This window comes from Ochotona princeps, chromosome 5, assembly GCF_030435755.1.
Source record: "Ochotona princeps isolate mOchPri1 chromosome 5, mOchPri1.hap1, whole genome shotgun sequence".
NCBI classification, from domain to species: domain Eukaryota; kingdom Metazoa; phylum Chordata; class Mammalia; order Lagomorpha; family Ochotonidae; genus Ochotona; species Ochotona princeps.
Window position 1 is genome coordinate 103,300,324 of NC_080836.1, and position 18,345 is coordinate 103,318,668.

Here is an 18,345-nt window from a genome sequence, read left to right on the forward strand (position 1 = left end):
AGTCTGGATTTTAACACAGGGGCCATAGGTCAGGGAGTCCTGTGATTGGTTAAGGAAGAGTAACCCAGGAGGTACCAGAGAGGGTGAAAAAGACCAGCTGGAAGTGGGGCTGTAGCCCAGCCCCAGCTGACCTCCAGGGGCATAAACACCCCCAGAGCTGGTCTCCACCTGCTGCAGGGCTGCCTCAGGCCATGGGAGGGAGTTTGTATGTGTGTTGGGGGGTGTCAGGAGGGAGGTAGCCCCCCAGGAGTGGGGAAGAGGAGAAAAGCAGGTGGCTTCAGAGGGACTTGATGCCAAGCTTTGCCCAGTACTGGGTTTTGATATGTAGAATCACCTTCTTTTCCTGTTTATTTTTATTTGAAAGACAGAGTAAGAGTGAGATAGAGGGAGACATCTTCCATCTGCTGGTCCTCTCCCCAGAAGTGCACGCCAGCCAGGGTTGCCCCAGCCCTCTGGAGGGCAGGGACCTAAGCACTGTAGTCACTCCTGCCGCCTCCTGAGCGTACACCCAGTGTGTCCATCCTCTGGCCAGGTCCCCTCCCCCTCTTGCAGTCCAGGCTAAGTGCAGGTAGTTGGCAGGAAATCTCAGGTCTGACCACAGCCATGGGGCCCTCCTGGCATCTGCACTCCCCAGGACCCACAGGGAAGGGGACAGGGCTGGCTTCCCTGCTGAGTCATCCCACACAGGTGGCCTTTAAGACCTCTTGTCGGGCAGCGTGGCCTAGCAGCTAAAGTCCTCACCCTGAACGCGCCAGGATCCCATATGGGTGCCGGTTCTAGTCCCGGCAGCCTCACTTCCCATCCAGCTCCCTGCCTGTGGCCTGGGGAAGCAGTTGAGGACGGCCCAATGCATTGGGACCCTGCATCTGCGTGGGAGAGCTGGAGGAGGTTCTAGGCTCCTGACTTCGGATCGGTGCAGCACTGGCCGTTGCACTCACTTGGGGAGTGAATCATTGGACGGAAGACCTTCCTCTCTGTCTCTTCTCCTCTCTGTATATCTGACTTTGCAATAAAAATAAATAAATCTTAAAAAAAAAAAGACCTCTTGCCTCAGACCCCAGACAGTTACTCTCAGCCAGAAGTGGTGGCGGGTCCAGGGCATGCACCACCTGAGGAGCTGCCCACAGGTGGGCGTGAGTCCCAGGCTGGGTGGCCTTGGGGATCCACCTTGGAGCCCAGTGCTACACATTCCTCCAGCGTTGGGCAGAACGCCCACTAAGACAGCAGTGCCATTGTCCGTTCTGTGTTTGCTGTGTGCCAGAGCCAGCACCCCACAGCAGACAGGCAGGCCATGAGCCACCCTGTGTCTTCCTTCAACACAACAGATTATTTCAGTTGCCTTGAGCTGTGGAAGGCTGGCCAAGGTGCTTGCTGGTGGTCACGCACCTGCAGGTCCCCAGCTCTGTCCCCAATCCCAGGCAGGGCCGCTATCTCTGCACACATGGAGCCCTGTACCCGGAGAAGGCCTGAGTTGGCCTTGGGCCTCCTCCCTGAGGGCCCACGTGCGATGGAAATCCCAGTGCATGATTTAGGGGAGAAACCAGTTATTTGCCCCTTGTCCTCTCACACTGCGTGAGGAAGGGGTGGAATGCCTGGCGCTTAGCTTCAGTCTGACCCAGACCTGGCTGATGAGGCCGTTTGAGGCATCAACTAGAGAATGGATTTCTCTGCTTTTGCCCAACTCTGCCTTTCAAACAAATAAATAAATCTTAAAGAAAGAAATAACCCCCCGGCACATTAACTGTGATGGATCCTTACTAATGCCCTCAGACTCCAGTTGAATTTCTGCTTTGTACGAGGTTGTCCTTCAGAGTGAACATCTGGGACCCAGGGTCCCCAGAGCCCTTGGCTGTGCAGCCTCTCTGCCTTCCTCTCTCTTGGCTCAGCTTCTGCAGCCCCTGCACTTCTGGAGGTCTCAGGCCGCCTGTTCGTAGCATGTGTCTGGATTTGGGCTTTTTTAGCATTTTCTAGTGTGAGACCTGGGTTTTGTGGCTCTGGAAGGCCACCCTGCAGCATGTGATGTGGCTCCGCAGCTGAGACCCACAGCACAGTATATGCAGATTCTGCAGCAATTCATGCTGCGCTGAGTGTGTGGGGCCCCATCCATGCACTCCCCGGCCACACTAAGCTGCTCTGTTCTGGATGGGTGAGGTCCCTGGGGCTTGGGCAGAGCCAGGGCTGATGTACGCAGGGCCAATGGCTGTGGTTTGGGAGTGTCCTGGGAAACCTCATGTGCTGGAAACCAACCTCTGCATAGGTATGTACATGGTGCTTAAAGGAGGCTCTTTGGGGGGTGCACAGGGCTGGAGGAGGTTACGTGGCTGGCAGCATGATGGAGTCAGTGGCTTTATGATGGAAACACCTGAGAAGGCAGGGCCCCGGGCTTGGACTCACCAAAGGGTGCCTTTGCTGGGTTAGATGCCATCGGGAGGCCCTTGTCCCACACTGCACTTCCCGGACTTGGAGCTGAGAGCCCAGCTGGCTCTTGCTCTGTAGAAACTATGCAGGGTGATGGCTGTCTCACTCAGCAGGACTCTAAACCCCAAAGCCGTAAGGCAAGGGCAGTGAGAAGGCAGAAACTGACCCAATCACCCCGTCCAGGAGGTGGGCCTCGCAGGGACTTGCCTTTAGAAGGTGGTTCTCATGAGAGGGCTGGTTAGAAAAGCTGAGTTAGCCCAGGCCCTCGGCTTCCTGCTTCGATCAACACCCTCGGACCGTTGCCCTCCATGGCTCTTGCCACGTGGCCAGCCAGTGGTGTGCTCTTGAACTGGGACTCTGCTGGGCACTAAGCCCAATAAGCTTCCTTCTTTCCTAAGCAGTTTGCTTTGGGGGTTTTGTAACAGTCATGAGAAGCAAGTGAAAGCAACTTGCAACAAACCAAGGCCTGGAAGGAGGGAGACCCAGGGCTCATGGCATGTAGAGACACCCCTGATCTGCCTGTGCGGGGAAGGGGATCCTGGGACATGGCTGGTCTGTTCATCTCAGGGTCCGAGCTCTGAGGTTCACGCTTCCACCTGCCATATCCTCCCAGCAGCAGAATGATTGATAGAGCCAATAAAACAGTGGTTTAAGAAAAGCAACGGGGGCCCAGCGGTGTGGCCTAGCGGCTAAAGTCCTTGCCTTGAAAGCCCCGGGATCCCATATGGGCGCTGGTTCTAATCCCGGCAGCTCCACTTCCCATCCAGCTCCCTGCTTGTGGCCTGGGAAAGCAGTTGAGGACGGCCCAATGCCTTGGGACCCTGCACCCGTGTGGGAGACCCGGAAGAGGTTCCAGGTTCCTGGCTTCGGATCGGCGCGCATCAGCCCGTTGCGGCTCACTTGGGGAGTGAATCATCGGACGGAAGATCTTCCTCTCTGTCTCTCCTCCTCTGTGTATATCTGGCTGTAATAAAATGAATAAATCTTAAAAAGAAAAGAAAAGAAAAGAAACGGGCCCGGTACAGTAACCTAGTGGCTAAAGTCCTCACTTTGCATGTGCCAAGATCCCATATGTGCGCCGGTTCAGGTCCTGGCTACTCTACTTCCCATGCAGTTTCCTGTTTGTGGCCTAGGAAAGCAGTTGAGGACAGCCCAAAGCCTTGGGACCCTGCACCTGTGTGGGCAATCTGGAAGAGCCTGAGGTCCTGGGCTCAGATCAGCTCAGCTCCAGCCATTGTGGCTGCTTGGGGAGTGAATTATTGGACGGAAGATCTTCCTCTCTGTCTCTCCTCCTCTCTGTATATCTAACTTTCCAATAAAAAAAATCAATAAAAATAAAATTAAAAAAAAAAAGCAATTAAGTTTGGTTGGAGTTAACCAGAACTAGGCTACTGAAAAGCCTTAGTATAATCAGTCAACTAAACAAAAGAATGTATGAAGGATTGCTGTAGAGAAGCAAGAATTAAAGCCATGAGAGAAAACACTCTGCCCCCCTAAGCTTAGGGATTTAAACTCCGAGACTGAAAAATGAAGCAAAATGGATTTAGTAGTAAGGCGAAGCTAGTAGTTAGGTATAGCAAAGCTAAAATACAGCTGGGAGATGTTTAAAGGGTGAATAAAATAAGAAGCAAGGTTCAAGGTCAATGCCAGGAAGCTTAGAAGAAGAACAAGTGAACGGTTGGTAAAATGAGCCCGAATAACCAAATAAACCTAAGGGGGCAATTCAACAAGTGGGAAGATGGCAGCGTGTAAAACTGCACAGACCGCGTAGTGTGGAGGGCGTCCATGCTTCGCGGGGTGCATGTGGTGCTGGGCTGGCCGAGTCCTCAGCAGATTAGAGTCTGCTCCCTCCTAGCGTGCAGCGGTGGCTCCAGTGTCGGCTCCCTTCTGCCACTGTGGGGGACCTGAACGCAGTTCCTAGGTCTGGCTTGGCCTGGCCAGCCCCAGATGTTGGCAGGTACTTGGGGAGTGAATCACCTCCACTGTTCACCTCTATGTGCTGATGCTCACCTCCCGTAGGTCCCCTTCTGTGTTTCACTTGTGTCTAGATCCAAACTCAGACTCCACCGGCTGTGCTTGGGCATGCTGGTGGTGTAGGCAGGGAGGGAGCTGGGGCAAGAGGAGCTGAAGTGTAGGAGCACTGCCTGCTGCCCTGCCAGCCCACTGCAGCCCTGCCCAGCCCACTGCAGCCCTGCCACCCCACTGCAGCTCTGCCACCCCACTACAGCCCTGCCCAGCCCACTGCTGTACTGCCCAGCCCACTGCAGCCCTGCCACCCCACTGCAGCCCTGCCCAGCCCACTGCTGTACTGCCCAGCCCACTGCTGTACTGCCCAGCCCACTGCAGCCCTGCCCGCCCACTGCAGCCCTGCCAGGGCACTGCAGCTCTGCCCAGCCCACTGCAGCCCCTGCCTAGTCTGGCTAACTCATGTCACAGCTAAGTCTACATCATTACAACCCCCTCCTTCCCATGCAGTGACAGCACAAAGTTCAGGAGGCTGCGACCGCAGAAATGGCAGCAGCTAGGACTACCCAGGATGGCTGTAGGACGCGTCCTCTGATGACCTCTCAGCCATTGTAATGTCACTATACTACAGGTGCTATACCCAACACTCCCAACGCCACAAAGCACCTGAACAAGATGCAAGAAGCATTCCAAAAGACAGCACGACATGGGTGGTATTCAAACCCTGCCTTCCGCCCATCCACTTTGAATATTCAGTTAGGCCCCCAGGCCCCACTCCCATGTCGCCAGAGTATTAAAAAAAGACAGCTCTGAACCTTATTAATTGAGCTGTCTTAGGAGCTTATCCACAGTTATTCCTGAATGTGCACTTATGCTTCAAGTCAATCTTGCCTTCCTGCTTCTCTTTAAATCTCTTCACTGGGCATTGATTGAATTCCTTCTTATGTGGGGACAAGAACCTGGCCATGTCCACACAGGAGTCATCTCAATACTGACTTTTCTCTCAAACACAGATTCTCAGGTTCTGGGGATGGTCCTGTTCAGTCTGTCTCTGATTGGCTCAGAGACAATCAGTAGATGGAAGGTGGCCAGCCAGAATCTTTGCCTTAGACATTGGACATAGGCGCAGAGGTTGGACAAACTGCAAGACTCCACTTGCGCTGCCAACAGCCCATATTGAGTCCTGGCTCAGTTTCTAATCCATCTTCCTGTCAATGTGTCTATTGGGAGGCAGCAGATAATGGTTCAAACTACAATGCTAGCTGCATTGTGTTCTCAGCTCCTGGGTTTGATCTGGTCCAGTCCTGGCTGTTGCTGGCATTTGGGGAGTGAGCCAGTGGACAGAAGATCTCTCTCTTTCATATAAAAATTAATTAATGAATGAGCTAAAGGTAAATAAATTCTGGACACAAAAAACAGTCCCTGTCTGCTGCGGAGAGCCAGTGTAAAGTCAGGTGGCTGTCGTTAGGGCCGTGTGCAAGCTGGCAGGCAGTGGGAGGAAGCTGGCTGAGGAAGGAGCAGCACAGGCCTCAGAGAGAAGCAGGGAGGAGGGCGGCCCAAGGCCTGGTCTGGACGGCTCTCCCACCCCTGTGAGGAGGGGCCCACCGTCACACACCCTTGTTCTGCAGGGTGCCAGCAGCCTCACAGCAGCCTCATAGCAGCCTTCTTTTACCTGAATGAGTTTAGATCTTTGCAGCCAAAGCAGCCTTGACTAAGGAATAGACAAGGATGCCTGTTCTCCCACTTGCATTGAGTGTTGTAATGGGTGTCCTTGCCAGTGCAAACAGGCCAGAAAAACAGAAGACACCAAGATGGGAAAGACGGAAACAAAACTGTCTCTGTTCCCAGATGGCAGAGCTGTCTGCATGGAGAATCCAAAGGAACCTACAAGCAGACTATTAACACTAACGAGCCAACTTACAAAGATCACAGGGTGCTGGGCTAGACGAACACGCACAAATTGACAGCATTTCCACATTAGAGATGAAAAAAATTGAAGACAAAAAATGAAACTATAAAGCTATAAAATACACAATTAACATAACATCCTGAAGTATGAAATACCTTGGAAAAAACATGGTTAACATTTGTGTAAAATCTTTTTGCTGAAAACTACAAATTATTAAGTTAAAGAATTTCTAAATAAAAGGGAAGTTCCATTCAAGGCAGCAACTTTCAGGTGACAAGAATCTTCCTAGTTTTTTGAAAAGCATATAGATTGATCACATACAGCGTGCTGGATTTTTTTTGTTTGTTTGTTTTGTTTAAAGATTTACTTTATTTGAAAGGCAGAGTTGAGAGAGAGAGAGAGAGAGAGAGAGAGTCATCTACCTGCTGCTTCACTCCCCAAACAACAGTACTACCCAGGGCTGGTTCAGGCTGCAGCCAAGGCCCAAAACTCTAGCCAGGTCTCCAACATGGGTGGAGGGATCCAAGCATTTGTGCCACCCTCCGTTGCTTCACCTGGTGCATTAGGATGGAGCTGTGTCAGAAGTAGAGCAGCTGGGACTCCAACAGGTGCAGGTAGCTGAGCCACCTTGCTCCCTCCCAGGGTCTGCGTTAGATGGGGCTGGGGTCAGGAAATAGGTCTCCAGCCCAGGCAGGTCCCTAGGAGGCAGATGCCCCAAGGGGGTGGCTTAGCTGCTACCCCCAATATGCATTCCTCAGTGTGAGTTCAATTTGTATTCCCCTGCAGACTGACCATTTGGAGCCATTTATCTATGTTCTCCTGCCTTTCCTGCGTCTTCCCGTGCAGTGTTTGCCCAGTGTTGTGTTGAGTTCTTTGAACATTTGTAACAAAAGTTCTCAATCAGCTAAGTGTAGTGTGTGTATAGATCTCCCCAGATGCCCCGTGTGTGTGTGGATGTGTGTGTATCTCCAGATATCCAGAGCTGATCTTTTAACTTTCCTGCTATCGAAGGAGCAGAAATGTAAACTCCTGATGAGGACTAGTTTGTCAGTCTTTGGCTCTTGCTGTCCATTCCTTTCCCATGCTGTCTAAGAACTGTTTGGCTGCTTCAAAGTCATGCAGATACTCCCTGTGTTTTCCAACAGGAGTTTGTGCTTTTTGGTTTCATGTTTATATCACAATGGTGGATGTCTGGGGGCCAGCACCTTTTTTTTCCCATAAGGCCTCTTCGGAGTGGGCTCAAGAAGTTGGGTCTTTGCTGCTTGAATGGAAGATTTGGATGGAGTTCCTGGCTCCTGGCTTTGGCTTCTCCTAGCCTTTGCTGTTGAGATGTTTGGGAAGTGAAGTAGCAAACAGGAGATGTCTTTCTCTGATTTCCTATCTTCCAATTAAATAAAAGTGAGTAAATTAAAGCAAAAAAAAAAAAAAAAAAAAAAACCCACACATGGACAGACCATGATCTATTAGAATGGATGCAATCACTAAGTCTGAAGTTTCAAGTGTTGGCAAGGCCCCAGGGCAGCGCTGGCGGAACACGGCTACACAGCAGGCTGAGAATGGGGGACTGCCTGGCTCCTTCGAACCAAGCTAATTGTGCACCTCTGTTACCTGGGTCTCAGCATTCCTGGGCGCATCTGCGTTGGCGTGCTGCAGGGATCCTGGGGGCATCTCAAGGCCGGGGGCTCCTGGGCAGATTTCTCGTGTTCCTGTGACTCTGTGATAGGTAAGAAACACAGTAAGTTAGGAGATTCGCCTCTCCCCTTTTCAGGTGATTCTCTCTACACCAAAGATGGTTTGTAGCAGCCACCAGGTAGGGGAAGGAGGTGGAGGGAGAGGGGCCTGCTTCTTCTCTGAACAGGATCTGCCACACCTCGTGCAGAATTCGGTCACCTGGGGCTCCATCTCTGACAATCACAGTGGTAACATGTAAACGCACATGAACACACATGGGCACACATATCTCTGAGATCACATCTGTAGACACCCATTTGGCTAACGTCACAGAGAGCGAGAAAGCTGTAATTGCTCCTGGCATTTCTACTGGACAAATATCTTTGGTTACTTGTTACCTTCACACATTTAGCTGTAGAATAACGCTCCGGTTAGTTTTCCCAAGGGATTGAAAAGGCAGTGCCGGGGTCCCTGTCCCTGGTACTGACCTGCCAGGTGGCCGATGTCCCGGGTGCGGGGGTCCTTGCCTCTGCTTTTGTGCCTCATGGCACGGTTAAAGATGGAGTTTCTCTGGATGGAGAGGTGGCGGCGGGGTTCTTTGTCCTGGGCCTCCTGCCCCACATCGGGGGGGTCCTCATTTTCTGAGAGTAACTCAGGTCTCATCTTGGCCAGTTTACTGTCAGGTTTCTGTGAACCGCTCATTGATTCCTTAGGGGACTTTTCCAGACCTGTGGATTCTAGGGTCTCCATGGAAATAGGTCCATTGGTTTCTCAACCGAGTGGCCCACAGTCATTCATCTCCCCAGGCATCTGTAGGTCAAAGCACTAGAGAACAGAAAGAAATGACCTTCCAGTTAGCATCATTAGGCTCAACATTCCACTTGGGCACAAGTTCTCCTCCCATTTGGACCAGGTGGGATGTGGAAATTTCTGCCCATCCAGGCAACCGTATCTTTGCCAATGGAGATGATAGTTTAACTGCAGAAAATTGGAGGCATTCAGGTATAGTTTGAGAATTGAAGCTTGTTTATGCTGTTCCTAGGATGCACTTTTGGTGAAAGTGTTTAGAGCATCTGGTAGAACTCACGTTCAAGTCAACAGTTCATGTACAATTTGAGAGCAAAAGAGTAGCAAAGACAGCAAGGGCACTTTGGGAAGCAGCAGCTCAGAGGGTGTAAGCACAGAGCCGTGAGAGAGCCGGGGAGAGAAGACAAGGCGACAATGAGAAACCCGGGGTCCAGTGGACTTGAGCTCCATGGGTCATAAACCTATTGCTGTCAGCTGGAGACCAAGTCCCTGGCCTCTCGAATAGACATGGGCCGGGCAGCTATGTCTGTCCCCAACCCCAGGGGTTGGGGTCACAGAACATCTATGTCCCCACCGGTACCATCTAGGCAGAGCCATTCTCTTGCAGTGTGGAGGACGGATCCCTCGAGCATGTCTCGAGTCCTGAGTTGGTGGCACGATGTTGTGGTTTGTCCTCCTTGAGGTTCAGCTGACCCTGAGTCACTGCTGTGGCCATTCTGGGAGTGGGGCCATCAGGAGGTGAAGGGGAGGAGTGGATGCTTTTCCAGGGAGTGGCAGCACCCCATGTTTCTTCTTACACTCACCTGCTCACCCTCTGTCCTGCATGTTACGCCACAGCACGGAGCCCAACCAGAGGCCGAGCAGGTGACAGCATCCTGCTCTTGAACTTGCTGCCCTTCAAGGGTGTAAGTCAGGGAGAACCTCTCTGTGTCATCTAGTCCCAGGCAGAAGATGGGGAGTGGGATTTTCCCATGTTCTTTACCCATCCCATGACTTGGATCTTGGAGTCCCTGGCTGGGCTTGAAGTGGAGTACCAGGTCAGACACAAGAGTAGGGTGGGTGAGGATGCTCGGTTTCTCAGTGCTGAGTTTGGGTCAGAGATGCAAGAAAGGGCGTCTGCTGTGAAGTAGGGGGTGGTGGTGGCCCGCACTGGAGGGTCCCTTGCTCCTTGATTATCTCCTCTTTTTACCCAGACTCCACCTACTCCAACACTGTCAGCAGTGGGGCCTGGCCAGGTGGTCCATCTGGTCCCAGCCCCTGTTTGCTGACTCTTGCAAGTCATGGGTCTGTATGAGGGGATAGTTGTTTCAGGGGGGCTGATGAGGGAGTGGGCAGTAGTTACCAGGTCATGTTTGAGCTGCTCCACAGATAGGACAGCTCCCTGGGACAGTGATGCCCGGGTGTGGACTGGCCGATGAAGCAGTCAGCAATTACCCTGGGGACTCTATTGACACCTAAATTGTTCTTGAGCCATGCTTGAGAGAGAGGGAGAAAGAGAGAGAGATAGAGACAGACAGGAGAGACAGTATGAGAAGGAGACCCATGTCCTCTGGTGGGCATCCAGCAGAAAAGTGGCTAAGTGGCTGCAAGGACAGGCAGAGAGGACTCAAGAACAACAAGATGACCATGACCACCATCTGTCCTCGGGGGCTTAGGGGAGAGCAGGCAGCCAAGACCCTGGGGAAAGAGAAATCTCCAGCAGAGGCCCTGAGTTCTAGTGCTGTTCCAATGGGGAGTGGCTGTGGGCTGGGGACTACATACCCATCACTGTGTTCTGGGGTGGCTAGAGGTGTGTTAGGCTGCAGGGTGCATGCCCACCTCCAACATCCCCTCCTTCTCTCCCTGCCTAGCATTCTCGCTGCTCCCCTTCCTCCAGCCACTCCCTGAGGTTGTGCTTGGTTTGGAGCTGGGTCTGACAAAGGCAAAGGGGCAGGGTCTCCTGGGGTGGGAGTGGGGGATGTCAGAATCGTGTGGGTGGTAGGAGGCATTTGGAAGTCCTGTGTGAGCAGGGGTTGTCTCTCCGGGGGAAGTCCTGGGCAGGTGGGTCAGGGATGCAAAGACCATCTGGGGCAGGTATTCTACTGCTGTACCGTGCTGAGTGAGCCCAGGGTGGGGCTGGGGGGAATCACAAGGGGTGTGACTCACATTGGCCTGGGGAGGAGTGGGCATGGAACCAGCTATTTGCTGGGGGTGATGGCGCTGCTGCTGTGGGTGGGGCAGATGACAGTGAAGCCAGTCTGGGGTTACAGCATGCTGGGCTGGCTGTGTTGGGCTGAGGCATTGCCTGGGCGAGCAGCGCTGTTGAGTCTGGTTCTCTTGGCTTGGGGTGCTGCCATGGTGAGTCAGCCCACGGCTGCTGTGTGTCCAGCACTGGGCACTAGCATTTCCTGCAGAGGCCTGCTTAGCCACCAGAACTGGAGTCAGGGGGCCGGGTTTGAATGTCCATTTCTAGCTGCTGCCTGCTTGGGTATCATGTCTCAGTCTCCTGCCCAGGACACCCGGGGTGGGTGATGGTCCCAGCAGTTCTTTTTGGTTCTCAACTTCTCAGCTCTAGGTAAAGAGGCCCAGAGGGAGGCTGGTGCTAGGACGGGGGCCAGGAGATCACCCATCAAAACACCCGAATCTCTTCCAATAAGGAGAAGACTCAGAAACATTGAGGAAATGCAGTGTGAGATCTTCTGGTGGGTGTGGGTTTAAGAACACATGGCTCCCAAACTCATACAGACATCCACACTCCTAAAGTCATCAGCTAGAGAGTGGAAACTGGGGCTGCCATTGTGGCACAGCGAGTTAAGCTACTGCCTGTCACCCCTGACATCCCATACAGATGCCAGTTCCAGCCTGGCTGTTCCATTTAGCTCCCTGCTAATGCACCTGGGAATGCAGGGGAGGATGGCCCAAGTGCCTGGGCTCTTGCTACGTACGTTCGAGATCTGGAAGAAGCTTTGCCATCCTGCCCCAGTCCTAGCTGTTGAGGCCATTTGGTTAGTGAATCAGCAGATGGAAGAGCTCTCTCTGTCCCTCTCCCTCTCCCTCTCTCTCTTTTAACTGTGCCTTTCAGATAAATAAACACATCTTGAAAAGGGGTGCAACACATGGCTCCCAAACTCATTTGTAATGGTGATTAGGAGGCAGGCCTCCTGGGAGAGAGGTTAAAAACCTAAATCAGGCCCAGCCACTTTCTCTGCTTCCTGCCTCACCTTGTGTTCTTGCCCTCAGCTGCCTCCACTTTGTCAGACATCAGCCCACTAGGCCATTGGATCTTGAACTTGAACCTTCCAAACTATAACCTAAATAATCCCTTCCTCTGTATCAGGTTAGTTTTCTCAACTATTTCATTCCAGCAATGAAAAGCTGACTAGTAGAGCCATCTGTGAGATCATGGAATGCACACACGCAAAGGAAAGCAACTGTAACTCCACCTTAGCTGTTGACCACTTCAGGCAAACGTATTGGAAGGTCAGGGTATCTTTATATGGCTTTGATGCTACGATGTCCATTAGCTGGGGAGAGTCCGAAGCCACCAACCCATTTCTGACTGTGCTAAACACCAAGTGTTTCTGCTGTGAGGTTGAACTCGGAGTGGAGGAGCATGAGGACAGCTTTGAAATCGCTGGACAAGGGCTTGCGGAAAGTCACACTGGCCAGCATCCTTGCATCCATTCATCCATCCCCTCCCTTTATCCACCCACCCACACCCATTCCTTTCTCTGTCATCCATCCATCCACCCACCGATTCACCCATCCACCCACCCATCCACCCATCCACCCATCCACCCACCCATCCACCCACCCATCCACCCATCCACCCACCCATCCACCCATCCAGCCAGCTACCCATCCATCCACCCATCCATCATCCCCTCCCTTTATCCATCTAACCGTTCTTTCCTCCCTCCCTCCCTACCTCCATCTATCGATCCATTTCACAAGTATTCTCTGGACACCGGCTGACCTCTGACATCTGTCTGTTCCTCCCTCAGTTCACTTGGGGCACACAGCATGCCTCTGTCAACCTCAGCTGTTCACAATGAACGAATGGATGGGTGCTGCTGCCCCCAAGGCTCACAAGCGCTACAGCAGTCCTTGTGGAAACTAGCTCTGTTTTAGACAGGAAGCTGCGGCTCTGGGGCCTTGGTAACTCGCCCAAGATGACACAGCCAGCAGCGGGTGGGGAGGCCAGCACTACCTCTGCTTACTCATTCCCTGGCACGTGCATGGTCCAGCGTGTAGATGCTCTTGTGAATTGGCACCGAAGGCAGGCCTGGATGAATCAGAGGCAGGGGCAGGGCTTCCGGGCTGTACCTTCAGGCCCTGCGATGTGGCTCAGGCACTTGAGCCATGGAGACTGCCTATCCAGCCTTCTGGCGTGGGTCTCAGGACCAGGGGCCTCCCTGTGTGAGTCAGAGAAGGAGGTAGGGAGGGGAGGCCCAGGCAGGCTTCAGAGCAGCTTCTGGGGGAGGGAAGCCACAAATGCGTGTTAGGCAGTGAGGCTTCCAGACCCTTAGGAGCGAAAGTCACTGTTGAGGGCAGTTACTGACTTGGGAGGTCCTGGTGGGCGGAGTAACACCCTCACTGCCCATCAGCACCAGCCACACCCTTCAGCTGGTGAAGTCTTGGAAGGGCGGGGCGGGGCGGGAGGAGGGGTGAGGAGGAGGGACCTCAGCCTCAGCGCAGGTGCAGGACTGGGAGAAGCCCATATATTGGCTCTGCTGGCCTCTGCTCCTGCCAACTGCTGTCCCTCATTGTCCCCTGTGCCTCTGGGTAGTGGCGGGGTGGGGAGAAGGTGGAGGAGACTCCGGAGCAGTCAAAGTTCTAGTTGGACCAAATCACAGGCATGCAGGAACACAGGGGTCCCGGGCTGGGTGCTTTCACTGGCAGGCCGTCCCATGGGCCCTGGCTTCCCCTCCACTGGCAGGGAGCAGGGGTTCTCAGTGGAGGCCCTGTCAGCTGCAGGCCAGCGGTGTGTGGCACACTGGTGACACTGAGGGCAGGCCTCAAGCCACGTGGCTGGGGCCACCAAGAGGTGTTTTTAGAGTCCGTGTGAAGCCTGAGGATGAGGGCTTAAAGGTAGTGCCGTGGGGCAGCTGGCGGATGCCCATCCCCTGCCCTGCAGTCCCTGCTAGGCTCCGGGCCACCTGCATTGTTTCCATGACACTCCTTATCCTTGAACAAACAGATGGACTCTAGAGTCCGTTCACATCCCTAATGTCCCCCCAAGACCCTGGTTTTCTGAGCAAAGGGCAGCTCCCTGCCATTAGGCAGAAAACAAACCTGGGGGGTTTCCAGTAGCAGTTCAGGTGCTGGGGAGCGAGCAGTGGGGAGAGACAGGAGCAGAACAAAGGTATAGGGGACCTCGGGGCACGGTCTGGAGGCTCGGCCAGCTCTGCCTTCTCAGAAAGCATTCAGAGCAGGAATGGTGAACAGGTGGAGAGAACCATGGGCTCCTCCTGCAATGTGGAACATTCTCTTAGCCTAGCCAGGAAGGCAGCCTGAGCCAGAAAACAAGCGTGATAATGAAAGAGACATCAAGGGTGTTATTGATCAGGGCTGGTGCCATGATGGTTCAGGCTGATGCTCCGCCTATAGGGCCGGCATCTCATACAGGTGCTGCTTTGATCCCAGCTGCTCCACTTGTGAGCCACCTCTTTGCTTATAGCTTGGGAAAGCAGCAGAGGATAGCTCAAGTCTTTGGGCCTCTGCATTCACATGGGAGGTCTCGAAGAAGCTCCTGGTTCCTGGGTTTGGACTGGCCCAGCCCCAGCCACTGTGGCCATTTGGGGAATGAACCAAGAGATGGAGGATCTCTCTGTCTCTCCTTCTCGCTTTCTCTAACTCTGCCTTTCAAACACAAATAAAAATAAATCTTTGAAAAAGAGGAAAGAGAGAGAATGTTATTGGTGAGTGTTAAAGTCACAACTGACTCGGAGGAACAGCAGGCCACACAGGCCACATTTTTGCTGGAATCCCCTGGGCAAGTCATTGACAGCCTAAGCCTAGGCCGCCCCCGTCCATGGCTCGTCCTCCTGGAGTAGCCCCTCTCAGCTGCTGGCCCCCTGTGCTTGCAGTCTCTCTCTACTCTTTTCAGTGAAAGTCTGCTGCTAAAAATCATCTCCTCCATGAGTTCATCTGACCTCACCCTGCATCGCCTGGATCAGATCAGCTGTCACATCTTGGTGTGTTAGCAGGGAGTGTGAACCCCTCTGCCAGCAGCTGTGGTACCTGGAGGGAGATGGAAGGGTCCCTGGATGGTGAGGGAGGTGGGGGCTTAGACTAAAATGAGGGCTGACCACTCAGTGCAGAACAGAAAGGAAGTTTGGTGGGACCTCTCCTTGTGTGTGGAGATAACTGTACAGATGGGGGGCCGGAAGGGCAGGACAAGGTAAGGGTTTCTAGGTTAGACAGCTGGCCAGACCTGGTCTCTGAGAGGTATACACACTATGTCCTAAAGGGAGGAGGCGCAGGAGCCAGCTCTGGGGTGGCAATGCTGTTTAACTGGTGCTAGCATGGTGGTGCATCTAGTTAAACCACCACCTGAAATGCCGGCTTCCCATGTGGGTGCTGTTTTGAGTCTTGGCTGCTTTAACTCCCATCCAGCTGCCTGCTAATGCTCCAGGGAAAGCAGCAGAGCCCTGCCACCCATGGGGGAGATACAGATGGAATTCCAAGCTCCTGGCTTTAGCTTGGCCTAGCCCCAACTAGTGTGGCCATTTGAGGAATAAACCAGTAAATGGAAGATCTCTCTTTCTCTCTCCTTTCTCTGTAACTCCACTTTCCAAATAAACAAAATAAATCTTATTTTAAAAAAAAACTTTCCAACTGGATTTGCTGTTGGCTTGCTCTTGGCTCAAGAGGGAGAAAAGCAAAGATGAACCCCTGGGGTCTCTATGGTTGTTGAACTGATGCATGGATTTGAGGTCAAAGGGGAGAGGTTCCCAGTACAGACAGCTGCTGGAGACATCGTGCCTGAGCCCTGCTTCCCGCAGGCCTGTCAGGTCCATTTGGGAAACCTCTGTCTGGTGTGGGGAGCGAGGTGTCGAAGCCGCTCCCAGGAATAGGAAAGGCCCTCGCAGGACAGCGGCTGGCCCAGGGCCAGGAGGCAGGGTTGGTCTCGCCAGCAGGTAAACAGGAAGTCACAGGGATAGGCTGATGCCCTTGCTGCGATTATGTCATTGCTACTGGCCTATCAGGTAGCGCCAAGTGGACCCACGGGGAGAATTGATTGGTGGAGAGCAGCCGCTAAACGCAATGAGACGGACGGAACGAGAAGAACGGGGCAGCAGAGAAGGGTAGAAAAGCTAAGATCTTCGGGGAGAAAAGCTAAGGTGTACGGGGAGAAAAAGCAGCAGAGAGGGGTACAAAAGCAATAAGGTCTACGGGGAGAAGAACGGGGAGAAAAGTAGTGGAGAAGGGGTATAAAAGCAGCCACTTTTGGCAATAAGGGGTCCGGTTGCAGTTCCGGCTTTTCCCAGGCCCTCGAGAGTGTGCCTCGTAGGTAGTGTCGCTGCTGGTCGGCGATAGTCTGGCTTTCACGGTAGTTTTCATTTTGCTTTCACAACGTGAGGAGTCCAGTGCTAATCGCAGGAACAACTCACTGAGCACCCACGTGGAAACCATGTCCTGCAGGGTGGAGAAGACTGGACCCAGGGGAGATGAAGAGCGATTTCTGGGAGGCTGAGTGCAGGCCTCAGCTCTCTGCCCACTGCTTTTCTGCCAGTCATCACTCAGCCCCAGGGACCAGCCCCGGTAAGGAGCAACACAGGGTATATGCCCAGGCACCAGGTGCAGCAGGGATCATCCACCTGAGTTCTGCACAGTGGAGAAGAGGTGGAGGCAGGCTCAGTGTCTGCACACAGGGAGAGAGGCCGGGCACAAAAACAGATGGACAAAAGCGGTCCGTCTGGGAAGGACCATGAGTGGAGTAGAGGCTGCTGAAGGTGATGATGGCTGGGGCCATGGTGGCCTCCTAATGGCAGCTCCTTGGACACGGAGGGCTCTGAGCACAGGGCCATGGCCCAGGACTCGGAGGCTTGCTTGCTGGCACACAGCCCAGGGGCTGCGTGAGGGAGAGGCTGGCACTGAGAAACTGGGAGTGAAGTTAGAGATGAGGGGGGTGGGGGCATGAAGAAGGCTGCCAGGTGCCCCTAGTCGCATCCCCGTGTGTGCTGGGCATCGAGGGGTAGAACTAAGCCTCTCTGGTCTCCACATGCTTTCCCCTCTGCTGGCCAACACGGCCTGCTCATTACGGTGGAATACCCAGGTAAATTTCTGGGTGACACAGCAGCTTGAGCCAATCTTAGCTCCCCACCATGCCTAAACTCCCCATGTGGCCACACCACAGGAAGATAGCTCCCTGGGCCCTGGAAGCGACAGTAAGATGTGGTTCACCAAAGATCATAGTGACTAGGAAGGTTTAGAAGCATCACCAGTGGCGAAGCTGTGCCTTCAAGTTTTTGCAAACAGGCAACAGGTATAGGAAGTGCTGCTCGGCCTCACCATTGTCAGGGACTTGCAGAGCAAAGGCATGGAGTGAGCTCAGCTGATTCCAGTCATAGTGGCTGCTGTGGGGCCAGTGGGGTGGAACAGCACATTAAGCCGCTGCCTGTGGTGCCACTGTCCTGTATGGGTACTGGTTCAAAACCTGCCTGTGCCACTTCGAATCCAACTCCCTGCTAATGCTCCGGGGAAAACGGGAGAGGATGGCTCTAGTCCTTGGGCCCCTGCACCCACTTGGGAGATTTGGAATTCACACCTGGCTTCAAACTGGCCCAGCTTCAGCTATTGAGCCATTTGGGGAGTAAACCAGAAAATGGAAGATCTCCGTCTCTCTTTCTCTCTGCCTTTCAAATAAAAATAACTTTCAAAAATGACTTCTGTCACAAAACATAAGACAGCAAGTGGCGGCAAGGCTATGGAGTGAAGAAACTGGTACGCACTGTGGGTGGGAATGCAGATTAGTTCAACCACTACGGAAAATGGTGTGGAAGGTCCCTGAAGCTCCCAAGAACATCCTGTGACTCAGCATGCCTGGAGATACAAAGGGGAACTACCCTGTGACTCAGCACTTTTGGGAAGCACCCCCATGCTTACTCTACTCTGCTTCAACAGCCAGGAGATGGCGATGAATGGAATGCCCCTCTGTGAATGACTGCACAGAAATACCATGATACACTTTCTGCCATTCACAGTCATATGGATGAACCAGGAAGGCACAATGCTAAAGGAAGCAGCCATACAGAGCGAAAGGAAGTGGGCAGACATGTAGCCTGATGGGTGAGAGGCTGGTGGGGACGCCCATACCCCGTGTTATAACAGGAGTATCTGGGTTCAAGTCCCAGCTCAGCCTCCCAGTTCCAGTTATTGCACACTGGGGAAGCAGAAGGCGATGGCTCAAGTGTTGGATCCCTGCCTCACACCTGAGAAACCTGGGTTGCGTTCCTGGCTCCCAGTTTCTGCCTGTCCTAGCCTCGGCCACGGTGGGCTGTTGCGGGGAGTGAATCAACAGATGAGAGCTCACCTTTTTCTCTCCATAAATACACAAATAAGAACTGATTTGTTTTAATAGAAGTGATTTC

The 18,345-nt window shown here is 53.3% G+C and overlaps 1 protein-coding gene across 1 annotated transcript in view; it reads right to left on the reverse strand.

Annotated features, from left to right (window-relative positions):
• NGEF (neuronal guanine nucleotide exchange factor) overlaps positions 1 to 18,345 on the reverse strand; it is an 87,219-nt gene that overhangs the window by 45,411 nt on the left and 23,463 nt on the right. Inside the window, exons 2-3 of the mRNA XM_058665115.1 lie at positions 8,452 to 8,788; positions 7,901 to 8,006 (exon numbers count right to left, since the gene is read on the reverse strand). Of these exons, the coding sequence (XP_058521098.1) occupies positions 7,901 to 8,006; positions 8,452 to 8,713 (368 nt within the window). The 5' untranslated portion in view covers positions 8,714 to 8,788. The remainder of the gene's footprint in view (positions 1 to 7,900; positions 8,007 to 8,451; positions 8,789 to 18,345) is intronic.